Raw genomic sequence first — 25,294 nt, forward strand, 5'->3', positions numbered from 1 at the left:
AAGTTTATTAAGGACTTCTTAAAAATCGTAGTACTAATTACTAACTTAACTAAGAAAGAAATAATCTTCGACTTTAGGGAAAAATATAAGAATACTTTTAAAGAGCTAAAGCGACGAATAACGTCTACACTAATCTTATATATTTTCGACCTAGAAAAGAAAGCGACCGTAGAAATAGACGCCTTAGATAAAGTAATAGGAGGCTACCTTAAATAAAAAGACGAATAAGGAAAGCTTTACCTAGTAGTATATTATTTAAGGAAGCTAAGCGGACCCGAAGTAAATTACGATATCTACGATAAGGAACTACTCGTAGTAGTAGAATATCTAAAAATATAAAGAGTATACCTAGAGGGAGCTAAGTACCTAGTGTAAATATACTTAGACTATAAAAATCTAATATACTAGACGATAACTAAAGAACTTAATAGAAGATAAGTTAGATAGACTAAAACCCTAGCCTCTTACGATTTTAAAATTATATATATTCGAGGAATAGAAAACGTTATAGCCGATGCCCTTAGTAGAAGAACGAACTATATAGAAGGGCTAGAGTCGGAGCCGGTAGTACTTATAGAGAAAAAGGAAAATTACCTAATATATAGAAAAATAAAAATAAGAATACTTACGATATTAGAAATAGAATTAATACTAGAATAAAAGTAGAGAATTATATAAGTAAGGTATAACGATAAAAGCGTAGGATACCTAGGTATTAATAAGATAATCGAACTAATAATACGAGATTTTACCTAGACGGGACTAAGAAAAGACGTTAAGGATTACGTTAAGAATTACGATATATACTATAAAGCTAAATACTTAAGATATAAACTATACGGCTTATTATAATTAGCGGAGAATATAAATAAGGCGTAGTCTAAGATCGTAATAGACTTTATAGTTAAACTACTATTATCGAAGGAACCTATAACGGATACGATTTACGATAGTATACTTATAATAAACGATATACTAATAAAATATATTTACCTACTACTATATAAAGAAGTATCGATAGTAGAGGAACTAGTATACGTAGTTACGAGAATAGTATTCGCACAATATAGAATACTAGAAGTTATTATTACGAATAGGGATAAACTATTTAATTTATAGTTTTAGTAATTATTAACCGACCTACTAGGAATAAAATATAAGATATCTATATTATACTATCTATAGACGGACGGATAAACGAAAAGAACGAATTAGACGATAGAATAATATCTACGATGCTATATAGACTACTAATAAAAGAATTAGATTAAGCTATTACTAATAGCTTAATTCGCTTTTAATAATAATATATCGGTAACCGGAATATCGCCGTTCTTTACGAACTATAGGAGATACCTAGACTTTAAGAAAGAACCGTTAAGCGATAGACCTATAGCGAAAAGGGTAAGAATAAAAGTCGAAGACTTATATAAGTTATACTTTCTACTAAAGATAAAGTTAAATAAAATATTAAAAATAACTATAAGAACGGTAAATAAGAAAAGATCTAAGGGACTAGACTTCTAGGAGGAGGAAATAGTTTATATTAATATAAAAAATATAAAAATATAAAGACTAAGTAAAAAACTAGATTACACGAAAATTAGTCTATACCGAATTAAGAAAATACTAGGACTAGTCTCTTATAAGCTATAATTACTAGGAGGACTAAATATATACCTAGTATTCTATAAATTACTACTAAAGAAAGTACTAAATAGAGCTAGACTAGGACTAGTATATATTAATAAGGAAACCTAAGAACCCTATTACGATATAGAAACTATACTCTAGTATAGATAAGAAGATAACTAAATAAAATACCTAATTAAATAGTTAAGATACCTAGAAGAAGAAAATACTTAGGAACTAGAGATAAACCTTAACCCGAAACTAGTTACTCGGTATTATTAGGGGAACCTAGGACCTATTCCTAATCTACCGAATCGGTTACGAACTAACTATTAAAAATAAACTCGGGCTCGGTAAGGGCTAGCTCGTAAGTAATACTAGCGGACGCCTCTATAGACTCGAAGACGCCTAATACTTCTATTTCTCGACGAAGTATACGATTAGACTAGTCTTCTAGCTTAGCTAGAGAATCCTAGATATTAGCGTCGCGCTCTTCTAACTCCGCTAGGACCTTACGGAGCCGAGCGATCTCGCGTCGTTTAGCGCGGGACTTCGAGACTAGCTATTTCTTTTATTCCCTAACTTTTCGGAACTCTTCTACGGAAAAGGTATTATTATAATTTCTTTAGTATCGGAGATATTTAGAGTATTTTATCGACTACTCTCGATTATAAAAATAGGTAACGTTATAGTTAACGTATTCGGTATAGGTAACTATAGCGGCGTTTTTAGGATCGAAAGATATAGCGTTCGTAATTTTAAGGCGACGTACGTTCTAGTTACGGATAGACTTAGAAGATCGACGGTTCTTCTTAATGCCTAGGGGCGATATAGTTAGCTATAAGGAAGAAGGAACGGAACCGTAACGGACGAGAAAGGACTACCTTAAGTACGTTGAGGATAACGTAGATAGAAGGAGGGGATAGTGTTACGAACTAGGTTATAGATGAGGTCGCTAGGATAGGCGCCCTACGTTCTAAGGGATAGTTTAAGGAAGGTTAGCCGATGGAGAACGAGGCTGTATTATATAACTAGGGGGTGTATTAGTATATTGCCGCATTAGAACAATATACTAATACACTAAAGTAACATTTTAAGTATTATATATATATACTCCCTTACCTAGATAGAATAGTTCGTAGTTAACTTCGTTAGTAATCCTATACCTACGTTTTAGGATATAGTCCGACGAATAAAGTATTCCCTTTGTCATCCTAGTCAACACTCTAGTACCCATTCTATTAAGGAACCCTACCTTAGTTAGAACTACTTGTAGCTCGGATTATAATAGTTCTCTATCGACTAACTTCCTCGTTTCCCTCGAGTATAGGCGGCTTATCCTTAGCGACCCTTCTAGTGACCTAGTTCGTAATAGCTAGGTAGTAGGGATCTAAGTCGAGATAATCCTATATTAGATATTTAATACTAATTAAGTAGTAGTTAAAGTATTATAATCCGAGCTGTAAGTAGTTCTAACTAAGGTAGGGTTCCTTAATAGAGTAGGTACTAGAGTATTAACTAGGATAATAAAGGGAATACTTTTCGTCGGACTATATCCTAAAATGTAGGTATAGGATTACTAACGAAGTTAACTACGAACTATACTATCTAGGTAAAGGAGCGTATATATATAATGCTAGTCTAGACTATAGACTTACTTAGACTAGACCTATAGTCTATAGTCCTCTATAGTCCATCCCTTATTACGTGACGTAGCCTCGTTCTCTATCGGCTAACTTCCTTGTTTTGTTTAAGTACGGACGGCTTATCCTTAGCGGCCCTTCTAGTGACCTAGTTCGTAATATGTATCCTAAAACGTAGGTATAGGATTACTAACGAAGTTAACTACGAACTATACTATCTAGGTGAAGGAGCGTATATATATATATAGTGCTAAAATCCCTTCTATATATCTATACCTCCTTGTCCTAGTGGTCCATGGACCCATAGGCTGCTATATTTCCTAATCCGGGCTCTTAGTTACGTGTGCCAGCCTTGCCTAGCCTCGTCGGCACGCCTTCCCGTAGACATCTCCGGCAGGCCAAGGATGCCTACATAAAACGACCTATTTCTTAACCCTCGTAACAAAGAGTACTAAATTCTTACCCCTTTATTCTTGTCCCTCCTAAGCGCAGGGACTACGTTCTAGCCAATGAGCGAGCTTAAATTATAAATATAGAGGCTTGCTCAGCTGCGAAGGTCTCCTCGCTGCGCCACCGAGGTGCGGACTAGTAAAGTAGGTGCACTGACCGCTCCTAGGCGCCCTTACAATTAGCCAGCTTAATACATGTTACATTGATGAGATTGTGTTAAACCTGGCTGCAAATATGACACTCTATAACTAACTAGTACGTGAAGTGCATGCGTGGAAAGCTCTGGTTTTGTTATATAATGTGGGTTATTTAAACCCATATATTATTACTAGCAAACCGATCTCTTTCATTGAATTTGCCATGGGATATTAGGTACTAAAATTGCACTCCTAATGACCCCGTTGATGGTCCTGCTAAGTATTGCTTAGGGGTGATAGACAAGTCAGTAGTTGTCTCCCTATTAATCAAATCTTAGGGTCGTCCATAATCCGACTAGAGCCAGGCAAAGACGCCACAAGGCAGATTTGTCTAGCGGCTTCGAATCCTCGTTCCCAGCTTGGAAATAAAATAGAGAAAGAATATCCGTATTGTCAACTTGTTGTTCGATTAACCACTCCAATGATCTTCTAGAATTAACATATTTGCCTCTACCTCAACTGAGTTTCTCTGCCGGATCTTTCATTCTTCTCATCTCAGGCTCACCGAAGGGTGGTATGTAATGAGAATCCCCTCTCGATCAACCAGTGCAATATTAACCTACTCATCAGAGTGCTGAATTACACTGTTCCTCAAGACCATGTGGAATGCGACGTACTTAGGCGTCGCCGCTGGTGAATATGGCATCTCGATGATTGCTCTCTTCTTCTTGGGAATCTTCTACTTTAGAAAGATTAGGAGGCAGAATGATCCCCTACGAACACCCTTCCTTTACCTTAAGCTCGCCGTACCATGTTATTTTGTGTATGATGAATCGTCCTTTGTTATATGTATCTCTTACGTCTAATCTAATATTTCTCTTAGGTCTGTGCTTGCTTCGACCACCGTCTGTGTTCTCGGTCTCCTAGTAAACTCAGATCGGAACTATTCAACGATACTTGCCACCATCAGGATCTTTACGGTCCCCACTTGCTTCTTCATGTCTTCGCTCGGCGATGTTCAGATTATATTCTGCATAGTTGAACTAAACCTCAGCTTCTTCCGGGCCATTATAGGGTCATCTGGCTCCCAACCGATACTTCGGCTTAGTGCTCTCGCGGCCGCCGTACCTTTGCTGATGCTTTGTATTGCCACATTTAGTGTTCATCAGACTTACTATAGCGAGGTGATGGAATCAGATACCTATAAGGGAACGAGGATTTCCGCGAGAACTATTACTAAACTCTATGCGTCATGGTCTATCATTCATTTTATTATTGGACTCGGATTATCTTTGGTGGTATTTCGGTTGTATCATAACTTCAAGCAATACATAAAGGTAACCTTCTCCAACTCCTATATTGTACCCTTGCTAATTACATTCAGCTTACGCGCCGCCTCCTCGCCGTTACAATTCTCAATAATGTTCGTACAATCTACGACTTGTACATCACTACATACTACTTCCTCCCCGACCGCAACTTTCCCCCCTATATCATCATTGTCTCCCCGATTCTCTATTTCTGGACCACTATCGTTATGTTAAGCTTACTCAGCGATATCGGTGGCCGCAAGCACGATGGCCTATGGTCAAATCCCAACTCGACAAGCAACCAGCATCCCAACAACAACTTCCGGCCCAACCCCGCCGACGGTACATGGAACGGAGGAAACACAAGGGCCAACGCTCGGGGCTGGAGCGAATACCAACACCCTCCACCGCCCGCATACGGCCAGCACCAATAGCTCGTCTAGGGTAGCAATATCCCCGTGTGACGTGAGCTCGGAGTGTCCTCCTCCCACCGGCCTCCGTACTGTGGTATCCTTCAATTCGTACCGGTCGAGGTACATGGCTAACCCATGTCTCAGCTAGGACACGTTCCTGGTAGTTGGGCCGCTCAGCAACAAGCAGTCTCACCGGGGTCAAGTAAGAGTGCAGAACGTTTATTAGACAGCGGCGCTGGTCTTCTTCGAGGAGACAGTTTTGGTGTTCCATGGCGCAAGGGCGTGTTAGCCACAAAGGTGTCAAGTAGAGCAGCGACCACATGCTACCGAGGCACTTTTTCAAAGAAGCAAATAAGAGGAGTAACGAGGACTACGGTCCGTGTGTACATGTGCGTAAGTGTGTTGTTGGTGGGGGAAGTGATCAAAGAGTCTGGGAATACTCGGGACTTCAAGCCACCTGAGGTCGTAGCGAAAAACCTGGCTTTTGACCATTTCTTAATGCAAACCTTCAAAAGTCAATGTTTCTGCGAGAAGGATGAACGTCCCAAGGTTACAGAACCTGACTTGGAAATGATATCGTCCAGCTAAAGAGGATCAGCGACGTACCCGAACACTCTCTCCATTTAGCTCTTCGTATAGCCTGAAAACTACAAAGCTCTAGTACAAGATTTCCCGGATGTCGTAGGTCCCTGATTGAACTAAGTACTTACTCCCCATGGAGGTATGGAAGACGGATAACTTAGTGCTGAGCGAATTGGAAAGGGGGTTGGTTATTCAGAAGATGGAGCAGCCCCGTAAGGCTACGATTCCTGAAACGAAGAGGCATAATTCGCCCGGTAAATTTAGGGGCCGACGGGAGTCACTGGCGCTAAAAGGTGGTCCCCATGTAAAAAAGGGGATCCACTCAGAAACGAGAGATGCAGGCGCTTCCCACCCACCACTCGCTTCAGCACATCCCTTGGCGAGGCTGATTGGCTCAAAACCTCATACATGTGGCTTAACATCGTACTTGGCTTATTGCAATGGCCCTGTTAGCGAGACATTTACACGGAGGATTGCATTGAGGATTGGAATTAGTTGATTGTCACTTGTGGCAGAGGAAATTCTGTAGTTTAGGGGTTGGGCTTTGCTAGCCAGCCACATAGCCCATGCAGAGACAGGGAGCCAGGTGTAGACACCATCTCCCCCTTGGACACAAATTCTTTTATATCCCCAATGGACCCCTTTGGAGGGGACAGTTCGATCTGTTAGCCTCATGACCAGGCGCAGTTAGGACCCATATGTGTGTATATGCGCACAGCAGCTATCTTCTTCAGTGCATCTAGCTTCCCAAGCGCATCTATCTTTAGTTGCCTAATACCTTATGCGTTAGCCCATCAATCTGCTTCTGGTCGAGATCCTTATACAACAGTGTTCTGTCTGGCACCGAGATTCAGACCTTTGGTTTTTCATTTCGACAGGTGTGAATTCTTCCTATTAGGGCTTTGTCACGATGTCCGCGCTCCCTCGAAGGCTGCTCGGCCACAACGATAGAAACTTCTACGTCTTCGATCCCCGCTCTCACGGTGTGAGTGAGTTCCACATAATCTCCTACACCTGGGGTGGGGAAACACAGCCGTACAACTGCGGGATAGAAGGCGTAAGCTGGGACGTGAAAACTCCCTGGGAAAGGATCAAAGACATCCAGAGGCTGATGATTGCCGGGGGCGTGCAGTACATTTGGGTGGACAGCTTGTGCATCAACCAGGCGGACGAGAACGAGCGGTCGGCTGAGATCTCCAAGATGTACGAATACTACAGCAACGCCGACACTTGCCACATCCTGTTGGGCATGACCAAGGTGTGGGATCCGCAAGTGATCGTCAACAACCTACACTTCGTCGACCACATCCTTGCACATATGGGTGGTGCGGCGCTCGCCTCGGAGGCCCCTGGGCTGACTACGAACTCGACCAGGCGCCTGGCCCAGTGGGAGAACGACGAGAAGTGGGCTTTCCCCGTGGTTGAGTCGACGGTGAGGGCCGCGGCCATAGACATGGGCGTGCTGAACTGCTATGCGACCTGCGTCAGCCACGTCAAGTCGATGTTCGACAATCCATACTTTTTCAGAGTGTGGACATTCCAGGAGATGATACTGGGAAAAAATATCACCATGTGGGGCATCAACCAGGAGAAAATCTCGGAAATAGGAAAGCTGAGTACCTGGATGGACTTGGCCATTGACTCCCAGGACAAGGCGGTCAAACTGCTGAACTGGATCAGGGAGTCAAGAGCCCTGAAGACCGCGTCGGTCAATACAATTTTAAGGTTCATCGAGGAGGACTGTCATTCTCTCGATGCCCTACAGACGCAGGTCAAGGGCATTAGCTCCGCAAGGACAGATATCATCAACGGAGGTCCTTCCTGGTGGCATGGGAACCACAAGGGGGTGAGCAACATCTTCTCGGCCGTCTCCATAACGCCGCGGAAGTGTCTCAAGAGGGAGGACATCTTTAAAGGGCTCCTGGGCATCTTCAGCGGGCTATTCACTCCGGAAGAGATTAAGCAGGAGATGTCCGGGAACGATATAGAAAGGATTTCGTTCAATTTTTTCAAGCGGCTATCCACCAGGACGGGCCGCGCGTGGACCAAGCTTGCGATAAGCAGCGGGGAAAGAGGGAATTGGGACTGGATCCCCGTGGTAGAGAATCCCAGCGTGGTCATGACCACCGACTGCTTCGCCGGGGTGGTCAACATGGGATTCCTGGGGCAAAAGGGGCAAGCCAAGGCCAGAGCGATGACCGGCGTCAGCGGCGTCCCCCGCCAGTACATGAGTATCCGGCTCAACCAGGACAATCGAGGATTCCAGTTCACCTTCCAGGGCTGTAACTGTGGGAAGAAGGTTAAAACCGGCCACTTCAGCAGCGAGCTGATACCTACCTACGACCAACCTCGGGACGTGGTCAAGGACGAGAGCGGCAGGGTGTTGGTGCAAGTCGCGACGATCCTAGGGAGCGTCATGGACCCCGGTGGCGACATCATCGAATATAGGAGGCGGCTGCTCAGCAAACTTCAACCAGACTGGAAAACAAACGACCCCAGCGCGAAGCCCACCGGGTGGGAAGACCGATGCGTGAGCGGAACCGACTGGGAGAACCCGAATTTCCGGTACATCAGGACGCACAACTGGTCCATGAACTACCGAATGGTGGACATCAAAGGCTGCGAGACGCGGCTCCACAATGAAAGCACGGCGAACATTTCCTGTGAAGTCCGCGTGAATTGCGGGTGCACGATCGTGGCCCCCTTTTCCCTGATGTTCGAAGCCATAACGGCGGTGTTTGGGAGTTTCCTCGGCAAGGTCTCCGGGGAGCTCGACGACGACGACCGGATCATTCTGAAGGATGGACTGGGTCTGGTGCAGGTCGGAGACATCGGCCGGACCTTCAAGCTGGTCGCGTTCGGAGGAGATGTCAACGCCCACAAGTCTTATGCAAGAAGCTGTAGGCGCGTTAAGCAGGACAAGGCCGTCCATCCCACGCGCCCCTGGCCCAGCGGCAGAGCCCTGGTGCGGGAGGAGTTCAGCCACGGCATCACGGACGGGATGAGAAACTACGGGTACGTGGGCACGGGGGGTTCTGGAAATTTACTGATTTGTAGAAACAACCCTATCGGGCAGTACAAGATTATTGGCGTTTGCATTGACGATTATATTCCCTTTAAAAAGGACGAAGGTAAAGTGAATATACGATGAGCTGCTCGTCCAAGCGTAAGCTACACCGCGCCATACAAACCAGCCACGCTGTATAGGCCAGTCTATCTTTTAGGGTTTCTACTGCTATATAATGCTTCAATCTAGTAATATTCTTTATCGGTTAGACGTTAGCCTTGTGGTCTATCTAGATCTGCATAGGACTTTCGATTTTTGTGTTTACTAGGCATTATTGTAGTACAATAGATAAAAAGTAGAAAGGAGAGATAGGCGTAGTATAGAGAGAGAGGCGTAGGATTAGCAAGAAGAGAACTTAGATATCTCGCTTAACAAGGGGGGGGGGGGGGGGGTATCAGCCCGTTCAGGGAGCCCCCTTGTATGCCTTGCAAAGCTACATAGGGACCTTTTTAAGCGAGAAGCCACTGTCATAGGCAGAGAGCTGGGGATTGGTGGTATACCACCTAAACTCTTAAGCGAGGTACGTGCTCTTCATTTCCATAAAAGCTTAGCTAAACAAAGGCACTTCTAGTATGCCGCTTTGGGTTACGGAGCAGTAAGGAGAAAGTCATCTAAACATTTTATTAACAAAGACTAATGATTAATAGCTTGAAATATTATGTAATTGGATTAATTTACGTTACTCTACACTGATTACTTGTGACAAGAAACTCTATGTAGATAATAGCTTTGTGCCCTCCCGCTGCCTAATTCGCGACAGCCAAGTAATTATGTATGCCTGACTTCGAATCCTCCCAGCCGTAGACCTGTCCTCACCAAAAAGGAAAGAATTTCAGGATTTTGTAGATTTGCATTATCGATTGCATTATCGTGGTCAAGGCTTGCTTCGATGAAACCAATAAGCTCACCATGGAGGCCTGATCGGGTTTTGTTAGTAGATGTTAGCAGGGTAGAAAACGCTAGAGGCATTCCTACCCATAACTATCGCATGCCAAAGTCAGAAGAATCGAATAAGCAGCTACTCAGCGAATTGGCCGATTGGAGACTTTTCAGCGCCGTCGCGACTGAGACTTGTGGTGGAAACTTTTGTAGTTTGATCAAACAGTCCTTCGCAGTCGAAGCGTTCCAGCAATTCTGGTAACACGGAGTGTCGACAGTGAATGTAAAAGGGAAAAAGTGGTAGTAGCTCCGCATAAATATCCGGCACCCAATATCAGTAACAAAGATATGGTAGGCAAGCCTAAAATAGTATTCAATACTAATGAGGGGTACTTTTTAGAATAGTGTGGCCTTACCTTCGAGGCATCTCTATGTCGATCGAGAGATGCCAATCGAACGTATCCTCTGTGACATAAATATACTCAACTTAGTTTACTGGAGAAAATAATTCTGATCTCTCCCCATCTAGAATGCCGAGATTAGTGCTCATTCAGGGGAACTCGTTTACAGAATCCTGACCGAGAAAGACCGGGCGCGATACTTCGACGCAAAATCGTAGGCACTTTGATTTTTAGTACAAATCAGAAGGTGACACAATATGGAATTTGCCTGGATTACGGGCATTGGGGGAATCTGTAAATTGCGTTCATGCTGTGAGGCATCATCAGCACGGCTTGATTCGACTCATAGTGCATAGGCTTCAACTTAAGGGTAGATCTTTAATGAGAAGTAAAACGTGAATCGCGTACTGTACAATGGCGGCCTCTGGGATCAAGTCCTCGGGGTGACAGGCCCCCACTAGTAATATGGCCACAAGAAGGACCGGCTGGGTGGTAGTGAGATAAAACGTCGACAGATGGAGGATAGGCATAATAGGGTGGTAATGCTTTCCGTAGAGCTCTATAAACTCAACAAGGTTATGGCGTGTAATATGACGCTCAATGAATCCTTCAGGGAGATTTGCAGAAGAAGCTCTCAGATAACTCTGCAGTTCCATGCACTTTGCTTCGACCACATCGACTTGCTGCAAGTGAAAGCCTTCAGTTCGATGCCAAGCACTACCGGGGGGATCTGAAATTGCCTCCTCACTATCAATCAGACCGGGCACAGTGGAGGAGCTGTCAAATGCATCGCCCCAGTCCCGGAGGGAGCCCCATATGACCTCTTCCAAAGAGACTTCCATACTCGCTAAATTACAGACTGGAATATAGAAAGAACCCAACACGCTTGTAGTCTCAAGTATACTGATTGAACCTGCGGAGGCATCGATGTTGGTGTTGATTGGCCGATGGAGAGGCAATATTTAATTGACTGCGCTCATTGCGTGTGTAATATCGGCTATCGAGTCTGAGACTTGGTGAAGGTGCTGTCCCGTTGAGGCCGGATCACTTGCTGGATGTGGAGAAGTAGTCCTTTCCACAACTTGAAAGACCTCATAAGGACCCAGGTAACATTCTTTTGTGTACTCGCACCTCAACGACTCTCGCGTACAGCTTTGGCAAGGCTGTGCCGAATTACATTTATCTTGGACCTCACACATCCATTGCATGCCTTTTTCGACCGTGACTCCTTTTCGGTAACGAGACGTGTCTGATTGAGAGTTGCATAGGCTTCCTCGCAATTTCGGACATGTCGTGAGAGTACGTCACTAAGTGTACTAAGATTAACGCTTGTTGAGGACTTTGTGCAGACGCGACGAACCTTCCAGAGTATTCGCTCCCACAAGAACACCGGTATTTCTTCTTTTCATCTTCAATGGAAGCAGGTTCAGTTCAAGGGTTGAAGTGCAACATCTCGTAAGTATAAACTCACGAATAGATAGATGTCCTTTTAAGTGTGACCTTCGGAGGAAAGAACTAGAGCATAGCAGACATATCAAATGAGCCCCAGTGCGCGTCCGAAGGTCCCGATTCGCCGACACGATATGGTGTTGACCCATCTCGCATTGCTGGGCTCTGCTCACTGATTTCACTGAGCCGGGGCACGGTGATCTCTGACTCAGTGCATCTCACAATGACAAGTGTAAGTCCACAAAAACCACGGAATAGTCCTTTGGACTCCACTTAGTAATCCTGAAGGTCTTGGAGCAAAGGAACACCAAGAGGTCCGACGGAAAGGCTTGGCGCCAAAAACGTCTTGATTACGAGAGCACATCGGTAATTGCCCCATGTTCGAGCAATGCGGATTATTACCCACTGACTACATCGAAAACCGCCACTCACTCTTGTCATTCACGCGCAAGCTGCTGGCAACAAGCCGCTTAAGTAAGGATGCCCCCCAACTCTCGGTAACGTAAGTGCAAAGTACGACTTCCTCGTGTCAGTAAATAAATAATTCATCGTGATGCCCAGGCTCAATCGGAAAGCTTATCTCAGAAACTTTTTCGATCCTTTTGCTACCTTAAGTGAGAGACCAGATATGCAACGTGAAACCCCAACTAACATAAAGGTGGTCATTGTCGGGGCATGCTTGGCAGGTCTCTATGCTGCAATTGAGTGCTATCGACAAGGCTACACACCCCAGGTGCCTGAGAGCAAGCACGAGCTTGAACTTGATAGTTAGTCGTTTCTGAAACTCTGTCAATACTTTGAGGGGACTAATCACATGACCCATAGGCGATTTCGTCGGTATCGCCCTTTGGTAACGAAACAGTTCCAAAAATGGCCTGGCATGCCATGGATTTATGGAAGTATCATCTCTCGACTAACGATGAACATGTATACTCACGATGGTGCATCTGTGGGAGGCGGTTTCGAGCTTTCAGAGCCATCCTACTATAGACCTGTTCCAGTGAGTCGTCCAAAGCTAGTCGCTGCACTTTACGAATATGCGGTGTCTCCGGATATCCCTATCAAATTCGGCATGCGTGTAGTCAATTACGAAGAATCAGACGAAACAGGAGGAGGAACAGCTATCACCGACAAGGGATATCGTTTCGAAGTAGATATCGTTATTGCTGCTGATGGCATAAGATCAAAAGCCGAGAAGATAATGACGGGAAAGCACATTGAGGCCATCAGTAGTGACTGGTCAATCTACAGAGTCACGCATCCCACCAACATCCTTCAGCAAATTTCTTTTCTTGCTAAAGCATATTCTTTCCAAGACAGCGATCGTGACTACTGTGAGGTCTTCATTAGCCCTGAAGGTCAGGCAATTGTGCTGATATCTCGCGAGCTGACCACTTGGATTTTTAAACATGTGGTCTGTTCAATCCCGATATTTCAATTGGCTGACGAGGCCTTCTTGTAGGATCCAGAGCAGGCTGAAGAAACTTGGTCTACCCGGCTTAATGCCTCAGATGCTTTGAAATCTCTTGAGGACACAGGTCTTGAATGGGATAACAAAGCATTAGCCGTGATATCGCAGACTCCACCAAACACCGTTGTCGACTACAAGGTGACTTGGAGGGATCCCAATCCTGTTTGGACTTCACGGCTGGGTCGAGTGGTGAAGATCGGAGATGCAGCCCACTCGATCATACCAAACTCCTCCAATGGTGCTCCTCAGGCCATGGAAGACGGCCAATCCTTAGCCGCATGCCTGAGGCTCTTTGACAAGCACAATATAACTCTTGCTACGCGAATGCACACTAAGCTACGGTGAGATCAGATCCAACAGCTAAATACTCTTCCCGTCCCCTTGCCACCACTAACATTACCGCCAAGTTTCTTTTCATATTAGATAACTGACATTAAGTCAACAGGTTTGAACAGACCTCTTGTGCCCAGAAGAATGGATTTAAGAATAGAGAGAAGTGGGAAAATGACATTGAGGAGGCGCGGAAAAATCCTTTGCTACCGCTCGGTCAATTGGCCGTTGGCTTAGTGACCACGATCCCGAGCAATACGTCTATGACAACTGGTGATCATGCTTGAACCATATAGCTTCGGGATCGTCGTTCCACAACACCAATCTCCCCCCAGGGTATACTTACAAGCCTTGGAGAATGGGGTTGATGTAATATCTTCGAGGTATAAAGTTGGAAATGGGCATAATAAGACAACCTTGACGTGTGGAAAAACAGTCTTCTGGGGGCAAGAGCCTGAGAGGAAGTAAGAGGCCGGCCAGTTGATATCTTACTTATATTATATGTACTTTCTTAAGACATCGAGGTCGTATTGGATGTCTAGGAGTTTATGTATCTGCCATTTCGCACAAAACCTCTTTATTACCTGCTTTTGATCCAACAGGCTTGAGAGCCATGACTCAGAAGCTCATAACTACCTACAACTGGTTTCAGATCCTCGCTACCGGGTATACATCTTGCTCAATTGCAAAGATATCCGAACCCTCACTGTCAGGCTCCTCCACCTTTTGGGAACTCCGGTAGCCTACTAAGGATAATACTCGCTTCCTCGAGGCTTAACAATTACGAATGTAACAGGATAAGGTCCTGTCTCTGAGAGTTGAAGCCCTCCTACATTTCTAGGTTTCGCCTGGAGGCTCCAGCTTATGTCCCATCTAGGTCGGTCTGGATCTCGGATTATGTTGAAACTATTTAAATATTGATCCTCCAAAAAAGATCTTCCAGAAAAGAAAATGGGTCTTTTGGCCAGGATGGCAAACCCGTACAGTTGCGCAAAATGATTAGCCTTACGTTTGAGTCGGTCAATAGGCTGCGGAAGAAAAGGTGAACTTGATTAATCTACTATGACAAGGAGATGATAGGGTTCTAATTCGACCCAGAGCTTGCCGAGGATCCGCTCATCTAGTAAGAACAAAAGCAAACCCCAGCTGGGCCTTGCAAGACATGTTATTACATTTAAGCTCATCTCTCTCCTCTAGTCCTAGATTTGAGTTACCTTCCATCAATATTCAATACCCGTTGATAAATTGATAGCACTTCCATGATCTCATTTCTCCATTGCCTTGTCTGAATATGCGACATTCGTTGATTCAGGGTATGATTTGACCATAACCGCATCTGTTATTAGGGCGACTGGTCCAGACGCAAGCCCTCGACTAAAGGAAGTTTTTGGGAATCTCGTTCAGCATCTGCATGATTTATGTGTGTGAGCAACATCACGTGATCTGAGTTTCACATGGCCCTTCAAATAGTGAGTTATGTCGATTCAACTAGCGCATTAAATCCAAGAATTTATAGTGGATAGATGTCTCGAGCTGGCCAGATGACAAATAGTCAACGAGACGAAATGCTCCTGTTCACGGACGCTCTTGGCTCGGAATCATAGATTGATGTTCTCGCAAACGACAACTCTACGGCGCCCATGTCTTTGGGACCTTTCTGGCGTTCAAATGCTCCGCATCGTTAAATGGGCGAGAGAATTGCCCACGTCATATAAGGCGACGAACGCGCACTCTTGCAAGGAATTGTGACCGACTCCAGAACAGGAGAGCCTATCGACAACGCCGAACTTGATGTATGGGAGGCTGCACCGAACGGTAAATATGAGCAGCAGGATCCTAACCAGAAGGATATGAACCTACGTGGGCAATTTAACACGAGCAAGGACGGAAGGTACTACTTCTACTGTCTCCGGCCAACTACATATGCCATTCCAGACGGCGGACCAGCTGGTGAACTTCTAAAACTCCTTGGCCGCCATCTAATGATACCCGCGCATATTCACTTTATTGTCAGCGTGCCTGATTATAGACCTGTGGTTACGGAGCTCTTTGATAGGCAGGACAAGCACGTACATGATGATGCAGGATTTGCAGTTAGGGATAGCTTGATTGTGGATTTCTTGCCTCTTGTAGCTGATGAAAATGCCGTATACGAGACTGAGTGCAACTTTAAATTAACCAAACTTGAGGGATAAGTAACCCGAGCTCTCTTGATCATGTAATCTACTGCCTGTGACCATGGCTCTCGTGCTACCTAATTTGGAATAATGCTTCAATGTGTCCTCTGAGCCTCAATCTGTGTAGATTCGCCCTTGAGCTTCCCCTTAATCAGGCAGTCGTCCGAGGCTTCTAAATTCATCCAACAGTGATGCACAAAAGCTTTCCCTAGATTGGGGCTTCCCCTACTATAAGTGCTAAAGTCTGCGGAAATGTTTAGTTCACCGTCGATTAGGATAGCTGACAAACGAGTTTGCGCTCTGTATTCCGCGATAGTTCATGCTCAGCTACGACATCGCTGAATAACTCACTTCTTGTCTTTCTCCCGCTGGCAGTATCTAAGTCGTCATTGCCAATCAACTGTTGTCTTGTAGATATAAGTACGTAAGTGACCGGCTTCCCTGCAGCCTAAGATCAACTTCCACCAGGCCAAGCGCATCTACTTGTCTTCCCTAGTTCCCCGCATCCACTTGTCGTCCCACATTCCTCCGAGCAGCACAGTCATGGCAGAAAACCAAGCTGCGTGGCTAGAGGCCAAGGGGTGTCTCTCCGAGTTGGTGATGCCCCGATGCCAGCCCCAGGTCCCGCCGACATTGTCATCAAAAATCATGCCGTTGCCATCAATCCTCTTGATTGGCGTATGCAAGATGGGGGAGTCTTTGTGAAACAATGGCCTGCTATCCTAGGTTGCGATGTAGCGGGTGAGGTCTATGAGGTAGGGCGGGATGTAACTCATTTCAGGTAAGTGAAAAAGGGCTAGTTTCTCTTGAACGCCTTCTAGGCTTGTTCAGCCATACAATAAACCTCGCAGGAGAGCCACGTGATTCTGCATTTGCACTATACTCAACGGTACCAGCTGTTAAGGCTGCTCAATTTCCTACTTTCATCCCCTTCACTGAAGGGGGTGTCCTTCCACTCGCGCTGGAGACAGCAGTAGTTGGACTTTGCTTGGAAAGCCGGAAGATACAATGCCAGATATTATCCCGGAGCTCCAGACCCAGGCCCTCGGCCTTCCTCTGACAAGCTTGAACCCAAAGAGCCTTGGAAAGAGTATTGTCATTTATGGTGGCTCATCATTCGTTGGTGTGGCTGCTACTCAGATCTCAATCGCGATCGGGTTGAGAGTGATTGTGATTATGAGTATACACAATCAAACACTTTCGACGGAAAGTGGTGCAGCGGCAATATTATTACAAGGACCCAACTGTAGCAGGGCACCTTTGTGGGAATATCCGACGCCATATCACTTCCAGACACGTACGCCCATGACCTTGAGATTTGGTCAAGATCCGAGGGTGGCCATCTCATATGTACACATCCTCCACCGAGTGACATACGACTCAATCTCAAGACTGGCATGGTATTCGGCGTTCATGATGTCGCCGAATCCACATGGACAAATTTTGTCACCCCAGCTTTTGAAAGCGGACATCTAAAATGCTTACCCAGACCGCCAATCGTCGGGAAAGGCCTGGGTTACATTCAGAAGGCTCTAGTATGTCTGGAGTTAAGCGGACAGAAACTTGTCGTGGATCTATCACGAGAAGAAAAAGAATCGTACAAGCGCGCCTCGCACGAAGTTAAATCCTACCAATCATCCGCTATCTTACACGCAGCCCGAGAATAGGAGCTGAAGGTGCCGTAAGAAGATAACCAGAGTAAATATTCTGGGAAGCCTGTAGTAAGATTATTGTTGGAACATAATCACCCTCGATACGTCATCGTTAGAAGGTGAAGTGGCTGCGGGATGAGACTCCAGAAAAATACTTTGCAACGCAGTCTTACTATATTTAGTCTTGTCTACCGTCCATCTCAAGGGGTTCAGTTAGTGTGTACGAGCTTTAGTCTTCAAGTTGTCTGTTCTGAAGTTGCACCAACGCATTAGGATTAGGATGGGTAATAGTTGTCCTGAGTTATTGTGCTGGGAGGGATGGATCCTTGTTCAAAGGTTGTGGGGTTCTGATAATGCGCGATTTCGGCTGCGGCCGCCGACCGCCGTCCAAGTAAGTGGCCTGAGGTGCAGACCTATCACATGACACCATCTCGCCCTCTGGTAGGCTAATGTTCCCCCTCCGAAAGAGAACGTTCTGACTGCTTCCAGTAGTCGTATACTAAGGGGCACGTAGGGAGCCGCACTGACCATAGTTATGGCGCGTGGACCCTCACTCCACCTTGCTGTTGCAGGATTTTATTAAAGAATTAGACAGATCCCCGGGTTACACCCTTCGGATCTGCTTCAAAGCCATCAAAGAAACGCAACATCTCTCTCAGAGTATCTTAATACTTCAGCGACATAATCAATCACAATATGGGCAGAGGACAATCCCATACGCTGACCGACTATCCAGAAGTTGATAAGCCCTCCGAACCCTCAATGTTCCCCTTCTGGGGAAACCATACCAGGGAAAGGAGCTCAAGAATGAGACATGTTATAGGATCAATAAGAAAAGGTCTTGCTCATGAGCAAGAGAAGCTCTTTAACCCGTCAGAGCCCGCCATTCATGACCACGAGCACTTCAACATGACCGAGTATTCAGACTCAGATAGTGGACATAACACGACGAAACCATCAAATCCCAAGCTGAGGCGTCCAAGTGAGAGATCCGACGACCTCCAATGGTCAATCAGTCCTGCTCTCGAAGCTTGCAAATTATTTCAAGCCAATGAAAACAACATGGGCCCTGAGTCACACCGAAAACCAGCGACCTGGGGATGGCCAGGTTTGGGAACTTTTCCAGAGCCTGAGGGACCTTCATCCAAGACGCAGAATAGGACTAGACTGCAGAAAGCTGCTGCACTGGAGCCTAGGGTTGAAGCCGCTACATTTGAAGCTATCGACAATGCAGCCGAGTCGGAACCGTTTGGTTGGCCTGGCCTGGGCGAATGGCCGCGATCAAGAAAGTGACATCAAGTCTGTTAACACGAGTGAGACTCAAAATCAATTAACACAGTGACATTTGTAAAACTCGGACTATTGACGTCGACTCATGCAATGCACCATATCAACGCAAGACAAGCCGCCAGAGGACTCTACTCAAATGTTGTGCAGACTCTGGAATTTTCAATGAAGCTCTCTTTCATTCTCGGCAGGCGATACGTCCGCAACTTCAAGGGCTACAATCAGTATCGAAGTTTGTATACTTAGCATGTATCCAGCATAATACCATCCATTTTGCCTCAATAACTAGGTTGTGTATTTATACGCTGGATGCAGGTGCCCCAGCCGGTCGATTTGCTCAGGGGCTAGTTGCAGTCGATAGTCTCGTCTCCCTTTGGCTCGCTTCACATTTTCTCGCCACAATCCAATCGTAGCAATTGCAACCAGAACACCCATAAGAATACCTCCCCCTAGGTTGACAAAGTGTCCACGTACGTACAAAGGAGCACCCTACTCCAAATATGTCCAAGTTGCAATCAGGGCACCGACATTACCTGTGCCGACCGACCACATAAGCGGCAGACCGATCGAACGGCCGGTCCTGAAGCATTGTCGGCGAACCACGCTAACAGAATCGGACTCGCTGTGAAAGCGCCGGATGTTGCGAGGAAAACTGCAGGATAGCGGACCTCTGTGTTCTTCATAGCACCCAGAATTGCAAATACGATAGCAACAAACGGTGTCAGGAAGCTGAACATCAAACCACGGGACCTAATACGATCTGACAGGAACGAAACACCCAGGCAGCAAAGAGCCGACACTGTATATGGTGGAACAGTCAAGAGTTGTAAGTTGGTACCCGAAAAGCCCATGGATCGAAGGAGGGTCAGCTATCAAGCGTTAGCATAACTTTCTCACGAGAAAGACAAAATTGCATGTACCATAAAGAAAGAAAGAGCAGACATTGTCATCAGTGAACAAGTCGTCGCAAATGCCAGCAGTTATGTGGTCAGGTTGAAAACGGCTCTCTTAAATGTTAAAAGATCTTGCGGGTCTCCCTTCGTCATAGTTTCCGAAGTTATTCTTTCCAGCGCGTAACGCCTATCGGACTCTGGTAGGAGTCTTGCCTCACTGACAGAGCGTGAAAGATACAAAAACACAAGAGCTGCAAAGAAAACCGTAATCAGGCCTTGAATGAAAAAGATCCACCTCCGGCTACTGAGGATGCCTGCTTCGGGAATTTGAGACAGTTCGCTTGCTAGTAAACCACCGAAGCAACCTGCCATCGATGCCATGGACGCCTTGATTCCCCACCGACTGACCAGCTTGTGTCGTCGGTAACACTCCGCATACAAGTACATGATGCCTGGTTAGATACCGCTTTCGAAGCAACCCAGGAGAATTCGTAGGGCCATCGTCGCAGGGTAGGACGTGACAAATGGAAGTGCGTCCACTCCATGGGTTGCAGGTTGGCTGTGGCGAATGGGAGCTGATCATCCTGGTCCCGACTTTTGGTGATCCCAACCAATCAACATAGAGGGACCCGTTGCGGGTTACGGGTGAAAATATCCCAGCTAAAGATTGATTCAGGCGGATTTGCTTGTGCACAACGACCCGGATGTCGAAGGGGCTTTGAAGAGCCGTTGCCACAGATTTGGTGCTGGCTCATTTAGGAGAGATAGCGTGGCCGACTAAATACCAACAGAACGCTCCGCTTTCTAGTCTGGAGCACTCGAAGAACATTATACCTCTCTGAGGCAACAATAACTCCAAGATTTTTCTTCACAGCCATTGTAAAATGCCCATTGCAACAGAAAATGTCAATAATCGAGACAACTACGATGTGATTATCGTTGGAGGTGGAGCGGCGGGAATCGCAGCAGCGATAGGAGCAAGACAAGCAGCATCGAACGCCCGTCTAGTCTTGATTGAGTCTGAGGGATCCCTGGGAGGTGCTGCCACTCATCGTGAGGTCGCCTCATATTGCGGCTTGTTCACAGTCGATGAGAATCCTCGCCAGGCTGTTGGAGGGGGTTGGGATATACTGAAGGATAGGTTGTCGCAAATTAAAGGGATCTCCGAGCGCCTAGTCCGACACCGGGGAGTTTTCCAGGTAATGGCATCACAACGCCTGCAATCATTCAAGACTGAGAACTGACCTTGAATAGGATATCGAACCTGAGGCCTTGAAGATAGTGCTTGACGATCTCATGGTCGAGACGGGATCGAGATTTTGCTCCACAAATCAGTGGTCGATGCAAACTAGGGTTTGGATGGCCACGTGTCTGATGTTGTGATACAGGAGGGCAGAGAAAGACGTCGCCTGCATGGAAAGCCTTTTGTGAATTGTTCTGGGGACTGCGCTCTGGCGTTCCACAGTGGAGCTTCAACTCGTTATGGGAATCATGGGACGCTAAATCTTGGGTCCTTAACGACACGATTTGGAGGACTTGCGCAGGGGGCAAACTCGACCGCAAAGATATGGGAGGACGCTATCGTTGCCGCAAAATTGAAGAACCCAGAACTTCGAAAGATCATCCGGAAGAGTCAATGGGTACTGATTCGACTTCCACTATAAGGCGACGTTGTTGCTTTCCTGGCCTCGGCATCGTACGATACCAGTATATCAAGCAGGATAACGGCAGCAGAGATTTCAGGAAGAAAGCAAGCTCAGCAATATCTGAAAATCCTCCAGGCCTTGCCTGGCCACGAGAATATGTACTTGGTGTCTACTGGTCCCAACTTTGGAACACGCGAGTCCAGGCACATTAATGGGGTCTATCAGTTGACCGGGAAAGACATACTGGCTGGCAGAGAATTTGAAGATAACATTGCACTTGGTGCCTGGGGGTTTGAGTTCCATGACGAGAACAACTCAAATTGGGAGAGCACGTTCAAAACTCCCCCAATGCTGCCATTCCAAATTCCTTTAAGATCCTTGCAAAGTATCGACAGAGGGAACCTGTTTGCTGCCGGGAGATGCGCTGATGGCGATCAATACGCAGGAAGTGCGGTTCGAGTGATGGGCACGGCTCTAGCAACGGACCAAGCTGCCGGAGTTGCTGCCGGAACGTTAGCAGCTGTCAAGAGGATGGGGGATTGGGGCTTCATTGATGTACAGAGCTGTCTCACCAAACATGGAGCGCTGCTAGACCCCACCGTCTTACCTGGACCATTTGAGGCTAGCGACGCCATCTAAGCTACCTAAAAGTAGGTCAACGAAATGTTCTTCTACGTTACATAGCACACCATCATCATCGGCATATGTGACATGATGCTTTCGATACTTGATCTTGTCGCATAATTATCGCTACACCTGTTGCGGTAGAAGGGATAGTGAGGTCACCTCGAACATAGAAGAAAAGGCTTGGATACAAAAGGGAGCTTAGTATCCTCTGCCCAAGTGACAAGTATTTCTTGGCATACGTCAGTGCGCCGGGCACCACCCGAGGTCCTGATAACACTACGCTTGAGCTGCGTATTGTACGTCTTACATAGTATTGTAATTATAGATAGTAGCTTCCAAGTCGGAATCAGCACCCCAGTTCCCGGGAGTCCGCGACTCCAGCACGAATCCTTCCACAAAATCGTGCGGCTGTGGCTTTCCCTTCCAGAAATCATCCCAGGCGGACAAACCACCACTGCTCCCGCCAGCTTCTACAAACTGCGTCCGTAGTCTTTGTGTAGCCGCAGCACCTTGACGTCCACTTGAAAAGCTTAGAATGACGAGTTCTCGCCAATTCAAATCTGCTGTAGTCCCTCCACTTCGGAAGACACCTGTCGCCTGCCATCCTTGTCGGCTTAAAAAAACCAAGTGTGATGGCGCACGGCCAGGTAGGATCTCTCGTCTGATCGCCCAAGACGCAATCATGGAAATGGACATGCGCTATGTTGTTTTGTCTGTTATTCATTTTCCAACGAAAACAAGACGTGGTCATGCGTGACTAATGTATTCTCGGCCACAGTTTGCAGCCGATGCTCAAAACGAGGATGGGATTCGGCAACCTGCATCTACCGCGAAGTGGACAAGGACGGCAGCGGGAACACCTTGAGACGGTAAGTCATCGACAACTCCGGAACATCTTTCCACAACGAGCACGCCGTTGTTGCTGCTAAGTGATGATGGATCGAATAGGTTCCCAGAGCCAGTGCGGGATAGGATTCAGACTTTGACTCAGCACCATAATGAAACTCAGTCCTCGTCATCACCAGCTTCACCGGTCAGCTTTGGGCGTCAATCACCCCGTGAGAGCTTTCATATCTCATCCGGGAGTACTTATCATAGTTCAAGCTTGAGCTCAAACCCTTTGGAAAACCTCATCGCAAGGGCAGACGCTTGTGAAACCAATAATGAATTTCTTGGACCGGCCTCCAACACCGCATTCATGAAGCACATACGGCAGGTCATAGAGGGCCACCCTCTGGAGGATAGAGCATCAAACTCGCAATCGAATCGAATCGACACTCACTTTTCTGACGGTTCTCCCGACTACGTGCTACCACCTCGCCAGCTTGCAGACTCGCTAGTCGACCACTATTGGAACTATGTTCACCCACTGTACCCATTCTTACACAAGCAAAGTTTCCACGAAACTTACGAGGCTTTGTGGACCGGCCAGAAATTCCCCATCACTACTTGTACAGTTATGAGAACCGATGAGGTAACGTCTGTGTGCATCTTAAACCTTGTTCTTGCCCTTGGGTGTCAGTATCACCATGAGCACGGGGCGGGAAAGGCCCGTGCTACTGCAGAAGTATTTTACAAAAGAGCTCGATCATTTCTTCGACTGAACCCCACCGAACCAAGCAACAACACCTTGCAACTTGTACAGGGAATGTTACTCATGACACAATTTCTGATGGGCACTGGTCATACTCACAAAGCTTGGGGTGTCGTAGGTATGGCAGTCAGAACCTGCTATCAACTTGGGCTTCACCGCGCTGCAGACACTGGCGCGGACACCTTTCCAAGGCCAGTACAGAGAGAAATTGTGAGGAGGGTTTACCATGGCGCGCTGATGCTCGAGAGGTATGATGTTCAACTTATCTGCGAACGAACGGGTATATTCTTACATTGCAGACTGGTTTGTATGAATCTAGGACGCCCAGCAATGGTCTCCGTGTCCACGCTTGATTCGGTTTCCCTTCCCATCGAAACAGATGACGATGATGACCTCCAATCACTGCAAGCAGCACAGTCAAGCAAATCCCTTCTTTCTTTCTTCAATCATTCAGCTAGGCTCTACGAAATCGCGCAAGAAATCTTAGTTTCATTGTATTCTGGTGGCAACCAGACAGATAGTGACGGACTTGATTCGTACTTCCTTAGAGATCAGTCTGTTTTTAGACTAGAAAGCTACCTGCGTAAATGGTACGCAGGGATACCATCTTATTTGCGCCTCGATCCAGATGCGCTCAACGTCGAGGGCCAAAGTCACATGATGCTTTGCGAGGCAGTGTTTCGCAGGCAGGCAGTGGTGCTTTATCTGAGGTCTGTTAACAAGAAAAATCCACGTCGTTTCTGGTTTGATTCCTAGTGGCCTTGGTTTAGCATATGTGTAAGAGTGCTTGCTAACAATAGTCGCTTACCAAACCATAGATATCTACAGGTTCGCATCTATCTCTTCCGACCAATTTTCGTCTTTGTGTGTACAAATTCTGGGAAACAGTGCAGCAACAAGCACAAGAAACTTGAGGATGACGACCCTACCGGAGGGCTTGCGTTCCGCACCGCCTCACAGTGTTCTTTCCTTTGCGTGGAGGCAGCCATCAGATTGATCAATGTGATGCATGACAACTTGACATCCAGACAAGCGTGGGGACGAAAGCCGTCCTGGCTTTATGGGGTTCTACGTAAGCACTGCATTCCCAATCTCTCTTGTATTGGACTCGGGCGGTGGTTCTAGCCTGAAGATGTGCATTTCGTCCGTGATAGGAAAGAGAGCATAACTAATGGAAGGATGTAAATTAGATGTCTATCTTTCCGCTACTGTGCTACTGGCTGCTCGATTAAATCCATCAGTCCTGCTAGGCGAGGTCCCGGAATCTCAGATAGAGGCATCGTGGGGACGGGCGATACATATCTTGCGAGATTTCCAACACGACAGTACATCTGCAAAGCATTGCGTGACTGTACTTGAGCTCTTGTATGATAAACTCTCGGCAACCAAGAATGATGATAGGGAGCTAGGGGCAAGTAGAGAGGCTACGACTCTGCCACCGGAGATACCACCGCAAGCCCAGGATTGTACGGAGGCCGACATCGTATATGGCACATCACGAGCTGCAGTGTCGGATATGGCACAAGCATATGAGTGGTTTGATTCTTTTGCCGACGTGGACTTTGCTGATATGAGCTGGCTGAACGCTGTTCCTGGAGATCTGTTTTCGGCCTCCGGGTGAGGTGGACTCGAGCACAGTAGCATGCTAATGCTT

The 25,294-nt window shown here is 46.4% G+C and overlaps 10 protein-coding genes across 10 annotated transcripts; 8 read left to right on the forward strand and 2 right to left on the reverse strand.

Annotated features, from left to right (window-relative positions):
* Positions 1-7,077: 7,077 nt before the first annotated feature.
* Positions 7,078-9,318, forward strand: A1O9_12746 (uncharacterized protein; the record flags this gene model as incomplete). Its single annotated transcript, XM_013398268.1, has 1 exon — positions 7,078-9,318. The coding sequence occupies one exon, from the start codon at positions 7,078-7,080 to the stop codon at positions 9,316-9,318; it is 2,241 nt and encodes a 746-aa protein (XP_013253722.1).
* A 1,555-nt stretch (positions 9,319-10,873) lies between these two features.
* A1O9_12747 (uncharacterized protein) lies at positions 10,874-11,356 on the reverse strand (the record flags this gene model as incomplete). Its single annotated transcript, XM_013398269.1, has 1 exon — positions 10,874-11,356. The coding sequence occupies one exon, from the start codon at positions 11,354-11,356 to the stop codon at positions 10,874-10,876; it is 483 nt and encodes a 160-aa protein (XP_013253723.1).
* A 1,526-nt stretch (positions 11,357-12,882) lies between these two features.
* A1O9_12748 (uncharacterized protein) lies at positions 12,883-14,051 on the forward strand (the record flags this gene model as incomplete). Its single annotated transcript, XM_013398270.1, has 3 exons — positions 12,883-13,377; positions 13,426-13,775; positions 13,880-14,051. The coding sequence occupies 3 exons, from the start codon at positions 12,883-12,885 to the stop codon at positions 14,049-14,051; spliced, it is 1,017 nt and encodes a 338-aa protein (XP_013253724.1).
* Positions 14,052-15,072: 1,021 nt separating this feature from the next.
* On the forward strand, positions 15,073-15,953 carry A1O9_12749 (uncharacterized protein; the record flags this gene model as incomplete). The annotated part of the gene is made up of 3 exons (XM_013398271.1): positions 15,073-15,186; positions 15,288-15,444; positions 15,481-15,953. Coding segments are annotated over exons 2-3 (513 nt in total), but the record flags the coding sequence as incomplete, so codon positions are not given.
* A 996-nt stretch (positions 15,954-16,949) lies between these two features.
* Positions 16,950-17,608, forward strand: A1O9_12750 (uncharacterized protein; the record flags this gene model as incomplete). Its single annotated transcript, XM_013398272.1, has 2 exons — positions 16,950-17,121; positions 17,235-17,608. 2 exons carry the CDS (start codon positions 16,950-16,952, stop codon positions 17,606-17,608), a joined length of 546 nt encoding a protein of 181 aa, XP_013253726.1.
* Positions 17,609-18,289: 681 nt separating this feature from the next.
* Positions 18,290-18,886, forward strand: A1O9_12751 (uncharacterized protein; the record flags this gene model as incomplete). The annotated part of the gene is made up of 1 exon (XM_013398273.1): positions 18,290-18,886. The coding sequence occupies one exon, from the start codon at positions 18,290-18,292 to the stop codon at positions 18,884-18,886; it is 597 nt and encodes a 198-aa protein (XP_013253727.1).
* Positions 18,887-19,165: 279 nt separating this feature from the next.
* A1O9_12752 (uncharacterized protein) lies at positions 19,166-20,304 on the reverse strand. Its single transcript, XM_013398274.1, has 2 exons — positions 19,801-20,304; positions 19,166-19,749 (listed from the first exon to the last, which is right to left on the reverse strand). The coding sequence occupies exons 1-2, from the start codon at positions 19,828-19,830 to the stop codon at positions 19,396-19,398; spliced, it is 384 nt and encodes a 127-aa protein (XP_013253728.1). The 5' UTR covers positions 19,831-20,304; the 3' UTR covers positions 19,166-19,395.
* A 353-nt stretch (positions 20,305-20,657) lies between these two features.
* On the forward strand, positions 20,658-21,017 carry A1O9_12753 (uncharacterized protein; the record flags this gene model as incomplete). Its single annotated transcript, XM_013398275.1, has 1 exon — positions 20,658-21,017. One exon carries the CDS (start codon positions 20,658-20,660, stop codon positions 21,015-21,017), a length of 360 nt encoding a protein of 119 aa, XP_013253729.1.
* A 558-nt stretch (positions 21,018-21,575) lies between these two features.
* A1O9_12754 (uncharacterized protein) lies at positions 21,576-22,058 on the forward strand (the record flags this gene model as incomplete). The annotated part of the gene is made up of 1 exon (XM_013398276.1): positions 21,576-22,058. One exon carries the CDS (start codon positions 21,576-21,578, stop codon positions 22,056-22,058), a length of 483 nt encoding a protein of 160 aa, XP_013253730.1.
* Positions 22,059-23,175: 1,117 nt separating this feature from the next.
* Positions 23,176-24,702, forward strand: A1O9_12755 (uncharacterized protein; the record flags this gene model as incomplete). The annotated part of the gene is made up of 3 exons (XM_013398277.1): positions 23,176-23,888; positions 23,940-24,292; positions 24,425-24,702. Coding segments are annotated over 3 exons (1,344 nt in total), but the record flags the coding sequence as incomplete, so codon positions are not given.
* Positions 24,703-25,294: the final 592 nt, after the last annotated feature.

Source organism: Exophiala aquamarina (genome assembly GCF_000709125.1).
Source record: "Exophiala aquamarina CBS 119918 chromosome Unknown aczIA-supercont1.27, whole genome shotgun sequence".
Lineage (NCBI taxonomy): Eukaryota > Fungi > Ascomycota > Eurotiomycetes > Chaetothyriales > Herpotrichiellaceae > Exophiala > Exophiala aquamarina.